General features: G+C 44.3%; 1 protein-coding gene across 2 annotated transcripts in view; it reads left to right on the forward strand.

Annotated features, from left to right (window-relative positions):
- Positions 1-22,946, forward strand: part of HUNK (hormonally up-regulated Neu-associated kinase) — a 103,244-nt gene that overhangs the window by 19,611 nt on the left and 60,687 nt on the right. For both annotated transcript variants that reach the window (XM_058523009.1, XM_058523010.1), the window contains exon 2: positions 20,498-20,790. In XM_058523009.1, coding sequence (XP_058378992.1) covers positions 20,498-20,790 — 293 coding nt within the window. The remainder of the gene's footprint in view (positions 1-20,497; positions 20,791-22,946) is intronic.

Raw genomic sequence — 22,946 nt, forward strand, 5'->3', positions numbered from 1 at the left:
AATAAAGTGTTTTACATTTCTACTAGAATTTCTTATGGGACACATTTAGGTATATGAAATCATGAAGACAGTCCACAAAGGTACTTATATTTTGTTTGTTTATGCGATATTGATATGTGGCTTATGAATAATTTGCATATGATTTGTGTGAACCCAAAAGGCTCTTCTGTGCACCTCTTAAAATGTTTACATTGAAAATGTTGTTATTGCTAATGGCATTTTGTCATGTGTATTAGTTTCCTAGGGCTGCTGTAACAAAGTACCACAGACTGGGTGTGTTAAACAAAAGAAATTCATTGTCTCACAGTCTGGAGGCTGGAAGTCCAAGATCAAGGTGTCGGCAGGGCTGGTTCCTTCTGAGGCTGTGAGGGAGAATCTGTCCCAGGCCTTTCTCCCAACTTCTGGTGGCCTCTGGTGTTCCTTGGCTTGTAGATGGTGTTCTTGCATCTTTATGTCATCTTCCCTCTGTGTTCATCTGTCTCTGTGTCCAAATGTCCCCCTTTTTATAAGGACACAGTCATATTAGATTAGGGCTCACCCTAATGATCTCATCTTAACTGGATCATCTGCAAAGACCCTGTTTCCAAAGAAGGTCACATTCAGAGGTCCTGGGGGTGAGCGCTACAGCATCTTTTTGGGGGGACACATTTCAGCTCATAACATCATGTTAGGATTTCTCTCATCCTTATCCTATCTCATTGCCTCATTGGCCCCAAAAGGCCTTTGGACTCTCAAAGCAGAGAGCAAGAGACAGGCAAGGTTAAGGGGGCAGTGGCGGTGGTGGAATGGTCAGAGCCAAAATATATACCGCCTGGGCGTTGGTGTTCCTTGGGCTGTTGGGGGAGAGTGCTGCCTGGACCTTCCACGGAGCTTCATCTCCTCTGTCCTCCGTGTCCTAGCTTTTGGGGGCACTCAACCTGCTCCACTCCCCCTGGGATGCTAGTCACTGTTAAGGGCGCTTGGAGCTCATCGTGGAGTGACAGTTAACTTGGGGAGAGAAATGAGGGAGGGCAGGTGGAGTAGAGGCGTGTTGTAGAAATGCAGATGGTTACACTGATGTTGCGTCAGAGAAGACACCGGACCCTGGACACGGACTTGAGCTCTGAGCCCCCCAGGTGGGCTGGCTTCCATGGGAAGGCATAGAGGTGAACAACACAGGGCGATATTTCTCAGCCTTATTGTTCATCCACATGCCCCGTGGTGAATCCCCACGTGGCAAAACCATTTTATGTTTCGTAGTTGTCGTCAGGACAAGCTTTGTATTTTGTGGTTTTATTAGGGCAAAAGTAAGTGTATTGAATTGCATTTTTCAAGCTCTCTTTTCTTCTAGACTCTGGAGGCCAGAGTCTGGAGGCCTGCCCTCTGTCTCCTGGTCGCCCCTATGGAGAGGCCAGCATTGAACTTGTTGTGGGGTGGGGTGGGATGGGACAGGGCAGGAGTGGGGTAGAGGCTTCTGGAAGTGTGAAGAGAGGCTGATTAATGTCAGACTAGCCTTGTGTGAAGCAACGAGATTGGGAAGTTTGAGAGAGTGGGCAGTTTCTGTCGATACTAAAAGAGATTGATTTGAAAGCGAAGCCTTTAATATCCACAAAGCATCCAATCAATATGCCTAAATAGTGTGTTGGGAGCCTCTTGAGGAATACCATTTGTGAACGTATTCTCTTTTATGGCTTAATGTTATGAACATTTATACTGTATGTTATAGTGGAGATGGTTTCCATGATTATAAGTTGCTCTGGAGTTATCACCCTCCTCCACTGTTCTCGATAGGTATATAACAGGGAAAAGCTTATTCTCACTTCGTGCTATGGAGGAAATGATTTTAAAGCCGGCAACGATTTCCCGCTGAACTCACCTTCCTTAGACTTTCTGTTTTTACATTCTGTATTCGTTTCCTGGGGCTGCCGTAACAAAGTACCACATAAAACAACAGAGATTCATTGTCTCACGGTTCTGGAGACTAGAAATCTGAAATTGCGATGTGAGCAGGGCCAGGATCCCTCTGAAACCTGTAGGGGACTCCTTCCTGGCCCCCCTCCTAGCTTCTGGTGGTCACCAGCCATCTTTGGTCTTTTTTGGCTTGTAGTTGCATCACTCATTCTCTCCTTCCATTTACACAAGGCCTCCTCCCTGTGTCTCTCCTCCTCTTACAAGGACACCAGCCCCCTTGGACTAGGGATGCTTCCTACTCCTGTACGACCTCATCTAGCCCTAGCTAATTACATCTGCAATGAAGGACCCTATTTCCAAGTAAGCTCCCATTCTGAGGTACTGAGAGGACTTCAACCTGTCTTTTTGAGGGTACACAATTCAACTCCTAACACATTGCAAACCTCATACATTGTCTCCCGCCACTAACCACTGCACCTCCCGATTTCCCTCTTTGTCCTGTTGGGACGAAGCCTTGGCGTCGTCTCCTTTCCTCCATCTTCCTCAGCCTTTGTCGGGTTATCTGCAGCTCCCGTGAGTTCCATGTCCGTGTGGCTTTCTGATTTTATCTGCTGCTGACCAGGCTTTTTGCCACATTCAGGTTTAGTCCTCCTTAATCCTCCCCATCCCCAGTTCCTCATGGCCGTAATCCATCCTAACCTTCTAGAAACGAACTCTCATTGTGCTACAGCCCTCCTAAAAAAAAGCCTTCATTGGTTGCCTTATCACCCTCAGGTGAATTCCAGATTCCACCCCCGCATTCGGGGCTCTCTGTGATCAGTCCCTGTGCTGTGTTCTAGTTTCTCTCCCACCACCGTCTGTGTTGGCCCAGGCATGATGGCTCCTCTGTCATCTGAGTGTCCTCTGTCCTCTGGGGGGGCTTCTGCCTGCCTCTGCTCCCTGCTGGTGCCTCTCGCAGGCCCACCCTTCTAGCCCCACTGAAATGCCCTGTTCTTCCCTGGAGCCTGCCCTGATCCTCCCGGCCTGAAGCAATTTCTCCTGCCTCTTTGTCCTGGCCCCTCTATGTCACCTCTCACACTCCACATGACATTTTAAGCATTAGCGAGTGTATGTTAGCTTCTTCATCAATCTGTAGGATTATTTAGAGTAGAACTAGGTTTTAGTCATTTAAAAAAAATACTCATCTGTGCCCATCGTGATGTTTCACAAATGGTGGTACATGGTCAGCTCAGTAGAACGAAGGTCTTCCTGTGGAGGCTCTGGCTGCACTTCTAAGGATGTGTCATGGTCCAAAGATTTCCTCTTTGAGTCTAGCTCTCTTGACAACATCACTCTACTGAGCCCTGCGTGATACCTAAGTTAATCAGTACTCTGGAAATTAGCCTTTATCCAAAGTCAGCCACCAGTTTATTGTGGTTTATATTTAACTTCCTAATGGACTGGATGTGAAGTCGTTGGAAAGGTTTTCCCAGAGGTTTCAGGATGGATGGGATGCTGGTAACCCTAGACTAGTGTATTAGTTTCCTGGGCTGTTGTAACAAAGTACTACAACCTGGGTGGTTTAGAACAACAGAAATATATTGCCTCACGGCCCTGGAGGCCAAAAGTCCAAAATCAAGGTGTCCACAGGGCCACGCTCCCTCCGAAGGCTCTAGAGAAGGATCTGTTCCAGGTTTCTCCTATAGCTTCTGGTAGTTTCTTGGCTTGTGGCAGCGTAACTCTGATCTTCTCATGGCCTTCTTCCCGTGTCCAAATTTCTCCTTTTTATAAGGACGTCAGTCATATTGGATTAGGGCACACCCTGGTGACCTCATCTTAACTAATTACATCTGCAATGATTTTATTTCCAAAGAAGGTCACATTTTGAGCTACTGGGGTTAGGACTTCAACATGAATTTTTGGAGGACACAATTCATGCCATAACAGGCACTAAGCTTAGGCTTTCCTGTAGGGGTGTGTCTATTGGGTTGGCTTGGGTGAAGCACTGAAGTTTGCCAGGTCGGAGGGATGCTCCTTCAGAGGAGAAGAGGGAGACCATCTCCATCTGTACCGGTCCCCTCTAGTCTCTGGCAAAACATCTCCGGGTCTGTCTACTTGACTGTTGATACATTGGCAGCAATTCTCTGATGCAGAGGCCTCAGGCTGGCGGCAAGAGTGACCAGCCTGGTCTGGGGATGCCGGCAGTGGTCAGCCCTGCTCATCTGGGCAGCAGGGATTGGTAGGCCCTCTTGGAGGGAGCTTTTGAGATCTCAGAGTTAAGGACCTCGCATCAGTCACATCTGTGTTTAGCTAATGTTTAAACTAGTGACTTGCCCTGTTCTGTTTGCGATGTCCCCACCTGTGCTGTTTCTTCCTCTGTTGACCAAGTTCTGATAATCGGTGTGGTTGGACTACTTCCTCTGTGCCAGGACAGGAAGCACGGGATGGCTCATTAGGCAGTGGAATGATGTAGAGATTTGGAAATTATGCTTTTAAAGTGACCAGTGTGGGTAGTAAGATAAGTTGTTTTTGTTTTTCTTGGTTACATTGAGTTACTTGATTTAGCTGTTTACAGTAATCAGATAACTTGCTGGGTAGCCCAGCTTGAGCCCCAACCCAGATTAAATGGCCTTTCTACGTGGCAAGAAGCAGCTTAGCTGTGGGTTGAGTCAAATCTGGGCTGTACCATGTCCCAGCTGGGCCGCCTATGGGCAGGTTTCTCAACCAGTAAACCAAGAGGTTCCCCTCTCATGAAACGAGACAGTAAGAGGATCTTCTCCATAGGGGTGTGGGAGTTACATGAGACAGCACACGTAAAATGTCTTGCAGAGTCTTGCTTGTCAAGTGCTTAATAAACGGGACTCATCCCAATTTGAGATTTACATGGCTTGGTGACTGTGGTCCACACATGTGCCTTTTTATTTGTTTTCACGCTATGCAGTTAACCAAGAAATGGCAATTTTGTCCAAATAGCTCATTAATTTTATGCTTATAGATGGCTAAGCTAGAACATCTAGATCGCTAAATGGATCCCCAGCCAGTTTGAATAATTATAGAGTTTGAGTTTTTTGGACAGTTGTCTACATTGACTGAGTGGTTGATAAATCTGGACCATGGAGACCCATGCCTGATTGCAACATGAATTTTTAATGCTATTGATACTATTAGTTAATCTTTTCTTTATGTAATGATAAAAATGTGTTCCGTATAATGAGATTATCACTACTGATCTACTTAAAAACTATGATAATAATCACAGTGTCTAATTTTTTTTTTGATGGAGGGGGAGAGGTGGGGTTTGCAACCAGTAAATCTTGTCTCCTGTGAAAGACACTATTAAAATCTTTCTGATTTTGACATAACAAAGCTCCATTAATTTTGATGGACAAAAAGATAACTGCCCCTTGACCCAAATTCACAGTAGGGACCCAGTAGGATAGGAAATCATAAACTGAGAATAATAACGCCAACCACAGATACTCCTTCACCAAAAATAAAAAGATACCTCAGAATTTAAAATGTATTTTCACAGTTAGTGATCACCTCCTTTTAAGTGGGAAACATCCTTTTGAAGTCTATGATAGTCTGCTCTCTTGAAATGATTCTTCTATTGGACTTGACTATATAAATATTTATGTTGTTGTATGTGTATATTTCATATTGTTTCCTTGGTTACTTTTTTGCCATTTGAATAGTAAAAAATGTTTGCTAGATACTGAAAATACTGCTGAGTTGAAAATGATTTTAATTCTTGGCCAAACAGATGAACTTATTCTTCCCAAAAAATTACCTTTAAGGCAAGCAGTTGACTAAATGCTAAATGAGAAGTCTATATTTGAAAAGAATTCTGTACATTAGTGCCCTGGATAGAATCAGAATCATTGTGTTCCAGCCTGGGGATTGTCTCGTTGTCTGGGTCACCCTGGACAATTCCCAAAATGTCTATTAAATACAGTTTACCTACTCCCATTAATGGAAACAAAACTAAACTCCCAATCCTTTCTTAAATGGTCACATATTCAGAGGCATAGTGCTACGAAAAATGCACTTTCACAAGATGAGAAAGATTTTAGAGAAAACAAGGGAAATGTTTTAAGTCTTTCTAAAACATACTCAGATTGAGTCTAATGGGATGAACAATATTGATTAAAAATGATTAGTTTCCTTTTTTTTGATAGCTGATTTAGATAATGTTACTCTTAAGCCACGATACCAATTAAGAAAACTAAACGATATCAACAAAAAAAATAGCCTCTTTGGGGGTGGGTGTGAATTTCTCATCTGATAGTTGTAGTTATTATAAGAGTTTTAAAGACCTCTTTAAGGAGAATGGTGCCCAAAACCAATTCTGTTTCTTCCTGGAACCATCTCAAGACCCTCTTTTCCTATTAGCCAGTCAGTCAGTCACAGCTCTCCGTCCAGTATACAAATCATGATGATTCACCACAAAGGACTGGTGTTTTATGTTCAAATATTGAAATCCTGGCGGATCGTCGACATAGATTTGCTTCAGGAAATCTCTTTGGGTCTATTCCTGCAGCCCCTTTCTGTCTGTCTTTACTTTTTGCTAAACTTTAAATGGTTGAACAAATGGTAAAGAGTAGAAAGCGCATTTATCCGACGCTTCCTAAACTTTGTGCATCACTAACAGCAGCCGGAAAAAAAAAAAGGAAACTCAAAGTGACAAATGCAAATAGGAAGATAGCGACCTCCTTTTCTAAAGATAAGCGGCAAGTAGATGTCCAAAATTAAGATGCAAAAGATAAGCTTGTTTGTAGAAAAGTTAATAACTTAAACTAGGAAGCATATTGAAATTCATAAGCAGGGAAAACAGGTGACAGAGATAAAAAGAGACTCAAAGCATGGTGATTATTGGAACTGAGTTTACTCAAGTCACGTCGCCTCCACTCTGGAGTGTTGCTGCGTCTCCTCTCCTTCAGATTCATTGCTTCCTTTCTTGTTACTAAAATTCGTGAGAAGTTTTAGTGGGTGATAAGGACTGAGATGTGTTTCCCCCCAAAATTCTTATGTTGAAGTCCTAGCCCCCGCTAGGTCAGAATATGACCATATTAGGAGACAGGGCCTTCAAAGAGGCCATTAAGTTTAAATGAGGTCACTAGGATGGGCCCTAATCCAATCTGACTGGTGTCCTTATAAGAAGAGGAAATTAGGACAGACACACAGAGGGAAGACCGTGTGAAGACGCAGGTAGAAGACGGCCGTCTACAAGCCAAGGAGAGAGGCCTCAGGAGAAACCAACCCTGTCAACACCTTGATCTCAGACTTAGCCTCCAGGACTGTGAGAAGATAAATTTCTGTGGTTTAAGCCACCCAGTCTAGTAGTTTGTTATGGCAGCCTGAGCAAACTAATAAACTGCGAGATATTAATTAAAATGATGGGAACGACAACCTGTATTAAAAAAAAAAAGAAGAATCAAGTGTTCGAGAGTTATGGCTTCATCCAGACATTCTCCATGCAGCCCCCACCCCGTGCACACACCTCCCACTGAGTTCCCTTGTTATCTGCTTGTGAATTCCTTGCCCTTCCTGAGAGCCATTATCTGCTGTCGGTGTAAGTGGAGCATTCCGTATTCCCAGCGAGTAGAAGGGGGGTCGGGAGGATTTATGGCGTCATTGCAGGGACACAAATTCTGCTTTTGTACAGACTGACACCATAAACGTACATGTATAAATCAGAGCAGAGGGGGGAAAGGATCTAGCTTTCCCTTTCTGATGCACGCAGGCACCGGGGCCAGCCCTGATATTTAGCGTGTGATTTAAGACGAGAGGAAGGAAGCCTTGTGTGCACGTGGCATGGGGACGCCATCAGCAGACGTTTATTGAGGACCCCGTGTGAAAGGGTCACCAACAGTCCCGGGGGCTGGAGATGGGAGGGAGGACAAGGATTCCTGTGCTCTGTTGGTGCATGACTGTTATTTCAACTCCTGGAACCACCACATCTCTCCCTCCCCCAGGCCTGTGCCCTCCCCACTTCGGGGGCGGAGCTGGTGAACTCTTCTCCACCCTTGAGCAGCACATCCCTCCTCTGTGAGGGTTTCCAGGAGACACCTCCCTCTCCCCCTGAAGTACTGACTTTCTATGTTTCTTTTGTCCCCGGTAGCACTATCTGCATAGATCAGTTATATCCTTATCCCACTGTGTTGTCACTATTGTTGGCTCAGTTTTAACTACAACTAATGAACGGTCACTGGGTGCCATGCACTTGACGTGACATAGCGTGGCCACCATTATTGTCCCCGGTTTACTGATGAGCGATCAATCTGAGTTTTACTGAGGTTAAGTTTCTTGCCAGGGATTTCTTAGTTCTGGGGCTCTGACCTTGGTTTGGTCCCAAAAGGTGTGATTTCATTCTCACTACAAGTGTGTGTGATCATTATCCTACACAGTTTGCAGATGAGACAATGGAGCATTTCTTCACTCATTCATTCACTCGAGTTTTTTGTTGAGTGCTCCATCTCAGGCGGTCAGTGTGTTGGGTCCTGGGCTCAGAGGGTGATTTGGCCAAAGCCATGGAGCCAGGACAGTGCTGTCCAGCACAGTGGCCACTTGCCACGTGTGGCTGTTGAACACTGGAAATGTGCCTGATCCAAACTGAGATGTGCTGTGAGCGTGAAATGCACATCAGACTTCAGAGATGTAGTATGAAAAAAGAATGTAAAATATCTTGTTAAGAATTATTCACAATAGCCACGATGTAGAAACAACCTAAATGTCCATCGATGGATGAATGGATAAAGAAGATGTGGTATATATATATACATATACATGGGCATGTGTATATACATATATATATGTATAATAGAATATTACTCAGCCATAAAGAAGGAAATGCTGCCATTTGTGACAACGTGGATGAACCTGGAGGACATTATGCTAAGTGAAATAAGCCAGACATCGAGAGACAAATATTGCGTGATCTCCTTTATATGTGAAATCTTAAAAAAAAAAAAAAGAAAGCCGAGGCCAGCCCAGTGGCGCAGTGGTTAAGTTCGCGCGCTATGCTTTGGTAGCCTGGAGTTTGCAGGTTCAGATCCTGAGCGTGGACCGATGCACTGCTTGTCAAGCCATGCTGTGGCGGCATCTCATATAAAGTAGAGGAGGATGGCCACGGATGTTAGCCCAGGGCCAATCTGCCTCAGCAAAAAGAGGAGGATCGACAACAGATGTTAGCTCAGGGCTAATCTTCCTCACCAAAAAAAAAGAAAAAAAAGCCAAACTTGTAATAACAGAGAGTAGAAAGGTAGTTACCGGAGGCTGGAGTGTGAGGGATAAGGGGATATCAAAAAAAAAAAAAAAAAACCCCGAAAGTAGAATGGTGGTGGCCAGGGGCTGGAGGTAGGGGGGAAGGGAGAGGTATTATTTAATGAGTACAGAGCTTCAGTTTTGCAAGATGAAAAGAGTCCTGAAGACGGATGGTGGTGTGGTACACAGTAGTACAACTGTGTGAATGTGCTTAATACCACTGAACTTAAAAATGGTACTTAAAATGGCAAATTTTATGGCCTGTGTAATTTACCACAATAAAAAAATTGGAAAAAAAATAACTCCTCTGAAAACAAAAAGAATTTTAAAGTATTGATTACTTGCTGAAATGATAATATTTTAGATATATTGGGTTGTAGAAAATATATTGTTAATTAACTTCCCCTGTTTCTTCTTACTTTTTTTATGTGGCTGTTAGAACATTTAAAATCACATGTGTGCTCCCATACTTCCGTTGAACAGCACGGGGCCAACACGTGGCTGAGCCAGGGTTTCCCCTGTCATTGCTGCACCCTCTGCCTTGTATCTCATATCACTCCGGGGAAGGAGCCCTTAAAGTCCAGAGGAGGGTCTGGTTGCTCAGAGGTGCCAGTGATTCCTTCTGACCAGTAGCTGATTCTGTCCATATGGGGATATTTTTATTTTTTTTTAATTTTATCTTGTTTTAGATTAAAAAACAAGTCATACCACCAAATGAAGAAGTAGCTTTTTTTTTTCTTTCTTTGTGGGTCAGAAGGGAGGAAAAAAATAAAAGCAATACGCCCAAAGAAAAGGACCTTTTTATGTTCATCTGTATAAACATATCTGCTAAGGCAAATGCAATCCAGGGCCAGGGCTACTGCATTGGGGTCGGTGCCTCCTCAACTCTGGAGATTCTAAGGCCAAAAAAATAAAACCTCTGCAAGTCCAATGGGAGTCTCAGGGACTCTTGGTGCATTTTATTAAAATAAAGAGTTATCGAGTTTAAAAAGCAGTGACACTGTCATGGCACACACTGAAAGTTGTATAACTGTGGCCTCAATGGCCGTTCACTCGTTTGCACAGTTTCATGACATAGCAATGGACACACACACACAGGCACGCACACATGTGAGTGTCTGGAGATGGGCACAGAGTGGGCTGGGGTCCCCATGATTCCTCCAGGGGTGGGTGTGATGGGACAGGTCCCGGCACTGGTGACAAGACGGTGAACATCACTTGGGGAAGGATGTCGTGAAAAGGCCCAGTGAGGCCCCTTATATGGGGGGATATTTTGGTGGGCTGAAAAGAGAAGCCTGGACAGGTGGAGACTGGGGCAGGCAGCACGTAGGTACCTGGAGGGCACGTTAAAAGTGGAAGGGGATCGAGCCAGCCCTGACGGTCTAGTGGTTAAAGTTTGGCACTCTCACTGCTTCCGTGGCCCAGGTTTGTTTCCCGGTCGCAGAACCACACCACCATCTATCAGTAGCCATGCTGTGGGGGCGGCTCACGTGGAAGAACTAGAAGGACTTACAACTAGGATATACGACCATGTACTGGGGCTTTGGGGAGAAAAAAATAGGGGAAAGATTGGCAACAGATGTTAGCCCAGGGGGAATCTTTCCCTGCAAAAAAAAAGTGGAAGGGGATCACCACAATGTGAATATACTTAACACTACTGAACTGTGCTCTTGATAATGGTTCAGAGGGTACATTTTATGGTAGGTGTCTTCTACCACAATGAAAAAATTTTTTGAAAAGACAAACAAAAGCTTAAGGATTATATGTCTCACTATGAATATTAGGAAAAAGCATTAAAAGAATGAAAGCTTTGGGGCCGGCTGGGCGGCTTAGTGGTTAAGTTCACATACTCTGCTTCAGCGGCCCAGCGTTCACGGGTTTGGATCCTGGGTGCGGACCTACACACCGCTTGTCAAGCCATGCTGTGGTGGCGTCCCACATACAAACTAGAGGAGGGTTGGCATAGATGTTAGCTCAGGGCCAATCTTCCTCACCAAAAGAAAAAAAAAAAGAATGAAAACTTTATTTGCCTAAAAGCAATTGGGCTAAATGAAAGTTGATAGAATGTAAGCTAGTCGACGGAAAATTTTGTTTAAAAAGAAAATAAAGCAGAGGGGAGATAAAGGAGGCTGGTGCCAGATCACTAAGGATTTTTAATTCCTCATCAAGGAATTGAGTTTCTTTTAAAGGTTTCTGAGTACAGAGGATGATCATAATCATCCTTAGAATGAAAACTGTGATGCCTCAGTGTCGAGAGGGAGAAGGAGGGAGACTTGAGGGAGTGCTGGGAAGTGTTTAGGAGACTGGCCAGCAGCAATGGCGGTGGCAAGGAAGGAACCTTCCGGAAGAACCTTGGTGACTGGTTGCCCGGAGAGGAAGAGGGAAGGGAGCAACTGCTCAGGCAACAGGTGGGGATGGTGATGGCCTCCGTGACAGGAGCACAGAGACCGATTTTCTTAGCGGGGGGGACCGTGACAAATATGATCATGGAGAGGCTGGGTTGGGAGGGCTAGGGCAGAGGCTGTCCACATGGGGTGTCCAATGGGCAGTGGGGAGCTGCTGTTCTCAGTGAGTTGACAGTGATGGCTGGCCAGGGGTAGTCATGCCTAACCAACCCATTATCTTTAGGATTCCATGGCTCTATGTGCTTTTAGAGATGTCATTTGAGACTTCCTCTGTATTGTCACCAGGTTACATTCTGGGTACTTAAAAATAGGGCCAAACTGGAAGAGAATGGAGCAGTAAGGAGCTGCTGGGAGATCGGAGTTGAAGAGTATTTGAGACAATTGGGTGTTGAGTTTTTTAACCAATGTATTTATCAATTCAATTTATTTGGCGCTTCAGAAGCCGAGCATTGTGGGGATCACCAAGATGAATTACCCACGGTCTCAAAAAACTTGTCATCTGTTACCGAGCTGGGCCTTTTTGACTCTTTTCCAAAACCAAAGAGAAATGATTTTAGCATTACCCGTTTTAACTTGCACCTCATCTCCCCTTGAGATTCCTGAGTTTGGATGAATTTCGACTGGGCAGGGAATTTGGGGTTACTTTTATCCTTGTGGATAATAAATGCATTTTGATGATAAAGGAAGCATGCATATTTTAACTAAGTAGACGGGCTTTTGATAAGAATTCCAACAATTGCACACCGCTGCCCTTTATGTGCAGCCCGGCCGTTCTACCTTGCTCTCCCACAATTCTCTGTTTGCATTTTTCCTCCTTCGCAGGAACCAGTGTCTGATTTCCCACCAGCGGGATGTTTCCAGGGTGTTAGGACGTGATTTGCTTTCTGAGTCGGAGCTGAGTCAGGGCTCAGAGAAGCCCTGTGAGGGGGGTCTCAGAGCTCCATGGGGTGGGCATGGGAGGGTCTCCCAGCCCAGCATTGTCAGCTGACCTCATGTTTTCTTCAACTAGAGCTGAACTCTTTGCCTTTACTCTGCACTGGGTTCTGTTATCCTCGCCAGGATCAGTCCTAATAAGCTCTGTTGTTTAAACTGGGGAAGGAGACTTTTTCCCCTCATTTACAAAAAGACAGATTTTCACGGGCAGCAGCGGGAGTGTGGCCGGCGGGGAGCCAGGGGTCACGAGCTGTTTCGCTCTGCTACATAAATAGCAGCAATTAATGGGCCCTGTAAAAGACAGCGATGTGTGTTTGCCGTCTAGCCTCGTCTCTCTGTGAATCAGAGCAACCCTGAAATTAATTATAAAGCCTGCAAAAGATATTTTCTGCTTTCTGTTAAATACGTATCCTCCACACAGGAGCACGTTCCACCCGGATGCATTTACACATATCGTTTCTTGGGAAGAAGGCGTGAAACCAATTTATTTTCAAAACTTCCCACTGGGTCCTGCTAATCACCACAGTTTTCAGCTCTGTTACACTGAATTCAGGCTCGGGCTGGAGCCTGGGGCCTCAGAGCCCTCGGCCCCTTGTCATTTTCTTCCTGGGTTTTGGGTCGTGCCCCCCAGCTCACCCCTGCTCCCTTCATTTCATCCAGCATTGTCACCCAGGTTTTATTTTATAATGAGATTTGCAAAGCAAGCCATTCTGTCATTACTAATAACTTTCATAAAGGTTCTGTGTTAGTTTGCTAGGGCTGCCATAACAAAATACCACAGATGGGAGGGTGGGGGGTCTTAAACAGTAGAAATTTATTGTCTCACCGTTCTGGAGGCTGAAAGTCCAAGATCAAGGTGTCGGCAGGTTTGGTGTCTCCTGAGGCCTCTCTCCCTGGCTTGCAGATGGCCATCTTCTTCCTGTGTCCTCACGTGGCCTTTTCTCTGTGTGAGCGGATCCCTGGTGTCTCTTCCTCTTCTTATAAGGACACCAGCCCTAGTGGATTAGGGCCACACCCTTATGACCTCATTTAACCTTAATCATCTCTTGCAAGGCCCTGTCTCCAAATAGTCACATTGTGGATTAGGGCTTTAGCATATGAATTTGGGAGGGGACACAATTCAGTCCATCTCAGGTTCTGATATAGTTAGAATCTTTTTCTCCCAACTGTACTTGCATTCATTCATTCATTTATTCATTTGAGAAATATTTATTGAGTGCTGTCTATATGCCAGAGGCTCTTCTGGACACTGAGAGTATGACAGTGAAGGAGACAGAAGAACATCCCTTCCCTTCTGGAGCTTCCGTGGGTCAGACAGATTCCACACTCAGTTGATGAGTTCTGTAGGATTTAAGAGGTGATAAACACTAGGGGGAAAAATAGACTGGAGAAAGGGGGTTGTGAGTGCCGGGTGCGTGTAGCTGTGAGTAGGTGGGTCAGGGAAGCTTCTCTGAGAGGTGCCATTTCAGCAAAGTCTTGAAAGGGAGGGAGTGAGCCAAGGCCCCCGGGTGGGAATACACCTGTCACACTGAGGAGCTTCGAGGAGGCCAGCGGGTGAGCGGAAGGAAGGAGAGGGAGACCAGAAGGAGATGAGGGGAGCCGGCTGCATGATGGGGTCTGCAGGCATCGTCAGGACTTCCGCCTTCCTCTGGGAGAAACGGGGATTCTGGGTGCGTTTGGTTGGTCCTCGCTTTTGGCGAGCTTTCCTGTCCCCATAGATTAGCAGCTCTGGAGAAGGTAACAGGTGGTTCAGACAAGTTTGGGAGGGAGAAAGGGTGCCCAGCAGGGGCACAGCCCAGAATTGGACTTTGGGGTGAGAGGGACTAGGGGGGCACGAGGAGGTGGCTGGTGAAGAATGCGGGTTCTTCTGTGATGGAACGCCAGGGTCCCCAGACAACATGCTGTGTCGCTGGTCCTGGTCATGATCATGGTCATGTTCTCTCCAGCACCCCTTCTCCCTAGTGGCTTCTTCCAACTCGCAGCCAGACGCTTAGGAGCGAGAAGCTGCTTTCTGCAGCAGGCTGGCTGGAGGGTTCCAGTCCACACGTGGTGACTGTGGATGATCGTCTATACCACCTTTAGCTTGGCATTGATCTTAAATTCCTCTCTCTGCTCTGACTCTCCCAGAGAGAGTCATCAGGGATACACTTTGTTCAGGTCCTTGTATCTATATTCTAGTATGAGCATTTAGTGTACATTGTCCGGCCTCTATCCAAGCCAAAGCGGAATCCACAAGACATACGTAGTTGGGGAGGGCTGCAGCCGTCCATCGATCCTCCCTCTCTCTCTTCCTTCTTCCGTCCTGAACTTGCACGTGCATTGGCTGTGTCATTAGTCCAGTACATGTTTGCTGAGCTTCTTCTCTGTTCCTGACACTGGGCTTTTAGACCGTAATTTTTTAAATAATCAGAATGCACAGGGAATAGGAGGCCATGATCAATTGAATTTTCTTTTTACATGGAAATTAGCCAAAAAAGAGCTTTCTTTCCAGAACACTTTGGTTTCTTAATAAATACTGTCTGTTAAACTCAAATGAATATTTTCTCCTTCAGCAAACATTTAAGCGCGTAAAATATACTCAACACTGTTCTACATGCCAAGTGTACACTATGAAAGAGACATGGATCTTCAGACCTTTAGGAGATAATTAAGGTTAAATGAGATCATGAAGGTGGGACCTAATCTGATATGATTGGTGTCCACATAAGAAGAGGAAGAGACACCAGTGATCTCTCTCTCCACATGTACAGAGGGAAGCCTATGTGAGGACATAGCAAGTGCCCCATGACCAAATACAGGCACACTGGGGGTTAGGGCTTCAACACATGAATTTGTGGGGGATACAGTTCAGTCCATAATGGATAGTAATCGTGAACCACTATAAAGAATCTCAGTTATCCCCACAAAGGGGCCTGAAGATCTGTGTCTCTTTCATAGTGTACGCTTGGCATGTAGAATAGTGTTGAGTATATTTTAGGTGCTCAAATGCTTCAAGAAGAAAAAAAGATTCATTTGAGTTTAACATACAGTATTTATTAAGAAACCAAAGTCTTTTGGAAAGAAAGCTCTTTTTTGGCTAATTTCCGTGTAAAAGGAAAATTCAGTTGATCAGGGCCTCTTATTCCCTGTGCATTCTGATTCTTTAAAACATTATGGTCTGAAAGCCCTTTGATTAAAGAAAGACTATGAGCTTTTGAAAACACAGCATACATTGTATAATGGGTAAACCATATATGTATGTTTCTGTGATATTAGAGTAGTCTCTTTGATCAGTAGTTTTTTCTTCCTCTCAGTCGTATGGAAGATCTGTTTTACAGCTGCCTTTTCATTTCAGAGATTGGATACATCAACAAATTCTTGATGTGTTTCAGAGTAACGAATAATAAAGGCAGTGAAGGGTGATCGAGGATGAAGGGATGAATTTTAAATCCTGTTAACTCTGATCCTGTGTAGACAGTCTCAACTAAGTCAATATTTAAAGAAGATGAGAGACTAGGCTGATATTAAACCACTGACTTGGGATTTAAAAGCAGCTCTATCCCAGAGAGTTCGAAACACTGAAATGTGGTTCAGGCTTCTTTTTTAATATGCTAGAACTGTGGGTCAAGGAAATGCACGTTTTTTCTGAATTAAGCTGAATAATTAGCTGAATTAAGCTTGAATGCTTTTTCACCCTCTTTACAAGTCGCTTCAGTAAAGTAAAATGTTGATGATGAGAGCGTCAATTTAAGGAGTACTTACCATGCGCCAGACGTCGTACTAAGTGCTTTATGTACGTTATCTTAGGTACCAGTTGTTTATGGAAGTGTGTAGCATGACGGGGACCATATGCTTTTGTGCATCTCTCATTCTAAGTGAAATTCTGTGTTGGATGTTTTTCTTCTGATACATAACAGGGGCCATTAAGCGTGACTTCCTTTCTGCAGCTGGCCCCACTCCGGATGAACTGGGATCCACGGGCTTCCGTTCTCCTCCTTTCCCATGTTGGAGGGCAGAGCAGCCTCCTCCACCTCTTCCTTCCCCTTCCTCGGGGTCTCCTCGCCTGGAGTCACCTCTTCTTTCCTGTATCTTCTATTCTTCCACCCCTATAGCTGCCATTTAATCATCTTACTTCTACTTGTTTTTTGGCCTTGGGGAATTTTCTTTTCTTTCTTATGAGCTTAGCTATTTAAAAATTAGTTTGCTGATTTTATCCATCATCGATAGGCATTATTTTTGGCGGGAGTGGCGTGGAGTGGGGAGGAGAGTGGGAGTTGCTGTATTTCGAGAAATGCAGTTTCTTAATTAACGAGAGAAGTTGAGGAATAATTTGTTTCAACTGTGCTGTGGTACACTGGAGCTGTGTTATTCTCTCTCTAATTTCCCACCACCACAAGACTTTGCTACTTCTCTTGGAAATATGAAGCAGTCTTTGAAAATGGATTCCTTTGTAAAATTTTGGGAGGCTTTGCACCTTGGACCTGTTGAAGAGCTGCGTCTTCATTTTATTGACCTTTTTCAAGAAAACTATTTTTCTTGATGTGCTCAGGATGACATCTAGGCTTAGACACTCCCCTGTGACCCCCTCTTTTCCAAAACACGCTCAAGGACCGAATTGGTGGGAGTTCCAATCTGGTTCTTGGACCCGGTCCTCAGTGAATCTGTGAAGATTTAATTTTACTTTTAAAACTTTCCTGGCCAAAGCAGTTTATCATTTCAGCTAGACACCCATCATTGTGCTGGGCTTCACCCCAGTAGAATCAGGGTTAGAGCTACTCTGCCTGCAAATCTCTGATTACCGTCAAATTAAATTAAATGTCTCCCTTTGCTGATCATTGATTGCTTTTTCCTTAATTTCCCATTCAGTTTTTCCCATTTCAGTTGTTACAGATGAAGTTGATTCAATGGTTTTGGGTAATCAAGAATGGCATTTCATTTTCAATATTATCAATGCAGAGCTTATAAGTGTAGGGGTGAATGAAAACAACAAGCCTGGTGACTGGCTGGTATTTGGAAATGGAGAGGGGGCTTAACAGGAACCTTCTCCCGGTGAGGTACCTTAAGGTTTCAGGGTTTTCACAGAGGGCCTCTCAGAACCAGTAGCACGTGGGAACCAAGATACCAAGTGATGGTGGGGCACGCACCTGGTGTGTTAGTTTCCTGTGGCTGCTGTAATGAATTACCACAAACTTGGTGGCTTAAAACAACAGAAATTTATTCTCTCACAGTTCTAGAGGCCATAAGTGCAAATCAATTTCATTGGACCAAAATAAAGGTGTTGACAGAGCTGTGTTCCCTCCAAAGTCTCTAAGGGAACTCCATCCTTTGCCTCTTCCAGCTTCTGGTGGCTGTGGAGTTCCTTGGTTTGGGGCCCATCACTGCCCTCTCCACCTCCTTCTTCTCACGGCCTCCTCCTCTGTGTATTTGTGTGAAATCTCCCACTGCCTCTGTTTTATAAGGACACATGATAACATTTAGGGTTCATCTGGATAATGCAGATTACTCTCATCTTAAAATCCTACACATTTCCAAATATGGTCTCATTCACACGTTCCAAGGATTAGGATGTAATGTCTTTAGGTGGCCATTATATAACTTACCACAGGCAATTAAAGCACTAAATAAATTATCCTGATGATAACTGTGTGCTCTGTTCAAAAAGGCAGACCGTATTACTGTTGGGCTTTTCAACTGTTGTTTATTCATGCTACTTTTAAGAATTTCACTGCCAAACAGTGTAATTTTTAAAATATTGCAACACAGACTCAAGCAAAGACAATCTAATTGTACTTTTCAGCATCCCTCTTTCTCCCCTCCCCCACAGATGATGGACAGATATATGTATGTACATGTATATTGTATATATGTGAATATAATATGTATATTATATACATATTTTTTCTTTTGTCATGAAGGAGTACAGTTTTTAAAGCTTTTAGTCTAGCACTACTGAACTAGTTGGGGCCAAACCACAGAGTGTAACGTTCACTTCTGTGGGCAGACAGCATCAGTCTCAGGTTGACAGGCCCCCAGCTTGTCTGCTCCTGTTGGCTAGTTATCTCCTGTTAGTCATATCTTTGAATTAAGGGTCTGAAGATCCCCATAAAAAAGGGTGAAGGGGGTCAAAAGGTACAAACTTCCAGTTATAAGATAAATAAGTCTGGGGATGTAATGTACAACACGGTGACTACAGTTAACAACACTGTATGATATATTTGCAATTTGCTAAGACAGAAAATCTTAAAAGTTCTCATCACACTCAAATTTGTAACTATGTGTGGTGTTGGATGGTAACTAAACTTATTGTGATAATCATTTCACAATATACACATATATCAAATCATTCTGTTGTACACCTAAAACTAGTACAATGTTGCATGTCAATTATATCTCAAGTAAAAAATTAAAATTAAATAAAAAGAGACTGTTCTCCAGAAGAGATAATAGATTAAGCTGTTTATAGCTATTTTTACTTCACTGGTAAAAAAAAAAAAATAGGTTCAATGATTTACTCAGTTAGTAACCTATTGGTCACTTATTGTTTATACAGTACTATGTGTGGTGAAGAAGGGCACAGTCCCTGTGTTAAGGGATAGGTGCTCTCAGTGGTGTCACAGATGATAAGTGTGGTGGAAGCCCAAGGAAGGAAAGTTAAAGGCACTCTCTAGAAGGGAGATGAGACTTGAGTTATCGTCTGAAGCTCGAGTGCTGGGCCAGGAGTCTGGACCTTGCCCTGTGGGCAGCGGGAGTCCCTGAAGAGCTTTAAGCAAGAAATCAGAGTTCCAGACCCCTTGATTTTGAGGCAGACCATAGAGTGACTTCAAGGGGCCAGGATGAGCATGAGAGAAAAGAGGTAGGACATTGATGTCATAGTCCAGGCTAGCGGTGGCCAGATTTTTTTTAATCACAAACTCTATGTCAAGAAAATAACATTTGAGCCTCTCATTGCAAACATCTATCTGTCCATCAACTGTCTTCTATCAATCATTTATTTATTGCTCTTTATCACACCTCTGTATTAATATATTGAGTGCATTATGAAACAGTTACAAAATATAGGTACAAAAGAAGGAAATAAATAGAAATGGAAGGTCCGCTGTTTTCGTCCTGCACCCAGGTGGCTCGGTAGCCTTGGATGAGGATGTCCCTTGGGTTGCTCGAGTCTCACTTAGAGACAGCACGTCTGGTCACTAGGAGGCAAGGTCCTATATGAACCTCACTGGTGGCGTTGTGAACAGAGAGAAGGGAAAGATGAGAGAGGCAGTTAGTAGAAGGAATCGACATGATGTCAATGGCTGGTCACATTAGAGAGAGGAGTGAAGATGTAAGAAAAGAAGAGGGCAAAAGCAGTGGGGTGTTTTAGGACCTGGTGACTGGAGAGGTGACTGCCACCAAAGGGAAGGGGAGAGTTGGAAAGGGGTGCAGATTGGGAAAAGACATTCTTCCCTTCCCCTCCATCCTTCTGTCCTTCCCTTTTTCTTCTCTCTCTCCCTTCCTCCCTCTCACCCTACCTTCAAGCAAAGCTGTGACATGTTGACTATGGGGGAAATGACCCAGGAGGAGCATCCTGTGGGTATTTGAGACGTGACCCTGGAGCAGCAACAGGTTGGGTCCTGACATAGGGCCAAGAGGTAACCTTCATGGTAATTCACCAAGGGAAAGAGGTCAACAGTGGAGGCCAGAGGCAGCCTGGCCTGAGGGCCTGGGGCAGGGCAGAGAAGGGGCCTAGAGGAAGGACGGGGGTGCCCCATCACTGGGCATCATTTCACCCTTTGGAGAACCGTGTTTGACATTGACCCTTCACTGAGCCTTCCAGTCAGCCATTCAAGTTTGCTTAAGTAAATTTCTTTCTCTTCCTTAATAATTGAATCTTTTGATCTTTGCTGATGTTACATTCTCCTTTTTTTTCCCTTGATGCTCTTTTAGATAAGGTTTTTCTCCTTGTGCAGAGAAGTAGCTATATATTTCCCTAGAGTTCTTGTGAATAGTCAGGGAGTGACCTTTGCCTGCAGCGTCTGACGACAGGCGTGTTCTTGGTGTCTCGTTAGGTGGCCATAAAAGTCATCGACAAGAAGAGAGCCAAAAAAGACACGTATGTCACCAAGAACCTTCGGCGAGAGGGGCAGATCCAGCAGATGATCCGCCACCCCAACATCACCCAGCTCCTCGATATCTTAGAGACGGAGAACAGTTACTATCTGGTCATGGAGCTGTGTCCCGGGGGCAACCTCATGCACAAGATCTACGAGAAGAAGCGGCTGGAGGAACCCGAAGCCCGCCGATACATCAGGCAGCTGATCTCTGCGGTGGAGCATCTGCACCGGGCCGGGGTGGTCCACAGGTAAGGGCCATGCCCCGCTGATGGTCGCCGACACGGTGCTTCAGCGCACCCCAAGCGAGGCCGAGTCATTGCAGCGTGTTTTACAATTCTACCTTTTTGTTCCGTGGAATGTTTTGTGAGTTGGGTTAATGCCAGTGTGGGGTTCCGAGGGCCGTGTCTGAAGCCAGAGTGCCTGGCTTTGCATCCTGGCTCTGTCCTTTAATAGTTGTGTGACCCTGGGCAAGTTACTTAACCACTCTGAACCTCAGTCTCTTCTGTAAAACGGGAATAATAATGATACTCAACTCGAGGTTGGTGTCAGGGTGAAGGAGCTAACATATGGAAAGAGCTTGGAACAGTGTTTGGTGTAGAGCAAGGGCCATGTAAGTGTGGCTGCTCTTCTTGTTTGCACAGTAACGAGACCAGTTGTTCAGGTCTCTGAAAGAAACATCAGTGCTAAGATGGCACGAGACTGGTTTTCAGCTGGCGCTAGCGATGGCGCTCTCATTGTGTTTGCTTCACGTGTGGTAGTTGTTCAATAGCTGTTTTATTCGACTGAATTGGATCACCATTCACATTGTGCACTTACCCTTGAAACTGAGGGGTGTTCCCCACAAGCCAAACCAACCTTGCAAATAATTATGAAAATCAAGCTTTTCTTTTTAACAGCCTGTTCCCTCCTGTGGAGGAGCTCTACGAGGAAAGTGAATGGAAATAGCATTCTTAGCAATGTCGCCATCGGTGGTGGGTGCCTACTTTTAGTGCTATACTAAAATAAAATAAACACAAGACAATAAAATAAAAGCTCTCTTTTCCCCCCAAGAAATTGTCGACTTCACTAATAAATGCATAGTTTTTCTTTCATGGAATTACAATCAATAATTATTCTGGGTTGTTGAGAAAATTTAGGGCTCATGTTTAATTGATTCTCATTTTAAAAAGCAAGATCAAAGCACAAAATATGTGGGTATATATACAGATATACACACACATGTTTAAATTTTTTTTATTGAGATAAAATTCACGTACCATAAAATTCGCCAATTTAAAGTGTACAATTCAGTTGCTTTAGTATATTCACAGAGTTGTGCAACTGTCACCACTATGTAATTTTAGAATATTTTTATCACTCCAAAAAAGAAACTCTGTGCCCATTAGCAGTCACTCCTCATTCTCCTCTCCCAACAGCCCCTGGCAACCACTAATCTACTTTCTGTCTCTGTGGATTTGCCTGTTCTGGACATTTCCTATAAATGGAAACAAACAATATGTGATCTTTTATGATTGGCTTCTTTTACTTAGCATAATGTTTTCAAGATTTATCCCTGTTCTAGCATCTATCAGTACTTTTTTCCTTTTTATGACTGAGTAATATTCCATTGTATGGACAGACCACATTTTGTTTATCCATTCATCCACTGATGGACATGTGGGTTGTTTCCACCTTTTGGCTATTGTGAATAATGCTGCTACGAACATTCATAGACAAGTTATCGTGTGAACATATGTTTTTACTTCTGGAGAATTCTACTCTTAGGAGTGGATTTGCTCAGTCATATGACAACTCTGTGTTTAACAAAAATTCAACTTCTAATTGTACCTTTTGTCAGTTTGAAAACCATTCATATTCTGATCAGTGAAGAAAGCGGCTAGGCCTTTAATTAATAAAACTTGTGGGCTTTCGAGGTGACAAGTGCCATGTCCTTCCTAATGGGATTGGTGTTGGAATGCCCTTCCCTGTCATGCCCAAACCTAGGGACTCTTCAGGGGACGTCCCCTGGCCCAGGGCTTTCTCAGCGCCAGCCTCGGCCAGGCACCACCCAGGTGGGTCATTTACTTGCTGAGGTAGACAGCCTCTTCATGGACATGTTTTTAGTCACGCACGTTGTCATGAAATCACGCTTCATCAGAACTCTTTGAGTTTTGATCAGCAAGGAAGGGAACATTCAGAAGTTTTCAGCCAAGAACACTATTTTTGGCTCTTTCCTACAATACCCTTGTGTAGCCTGCTGTGTCACAGCTCTGCCATTATTAGGAAAATGATGCTGTAAGTGTCCCTGGTTCTGTCTTTGTTTATCAAGGTGACAAAGGCAGAAACCTCGAGAGTGAATCAGCTTGGGTTACCGACTCTGCTGGTCACAGTGGAAAATAGAACCAGGGGGCAGAGCTTTCTGAGG

Source organism: Diceros bicornis, chromosome 27 (genome assembly GCF_020826845.1).
Source record: "Diceros bicornis minor isolate mBicDic1 chromosome 27, mDicBic1.mat.cur, whole genome shotgun sequence".
Classification (NCBI taxonomy): domain Eukaryota; kingdom Metazoa; phylum Chordata; class Mammalia; order Perissodactyla; family Rhinocerotidae; genus Diceros; species Diceros bicornis.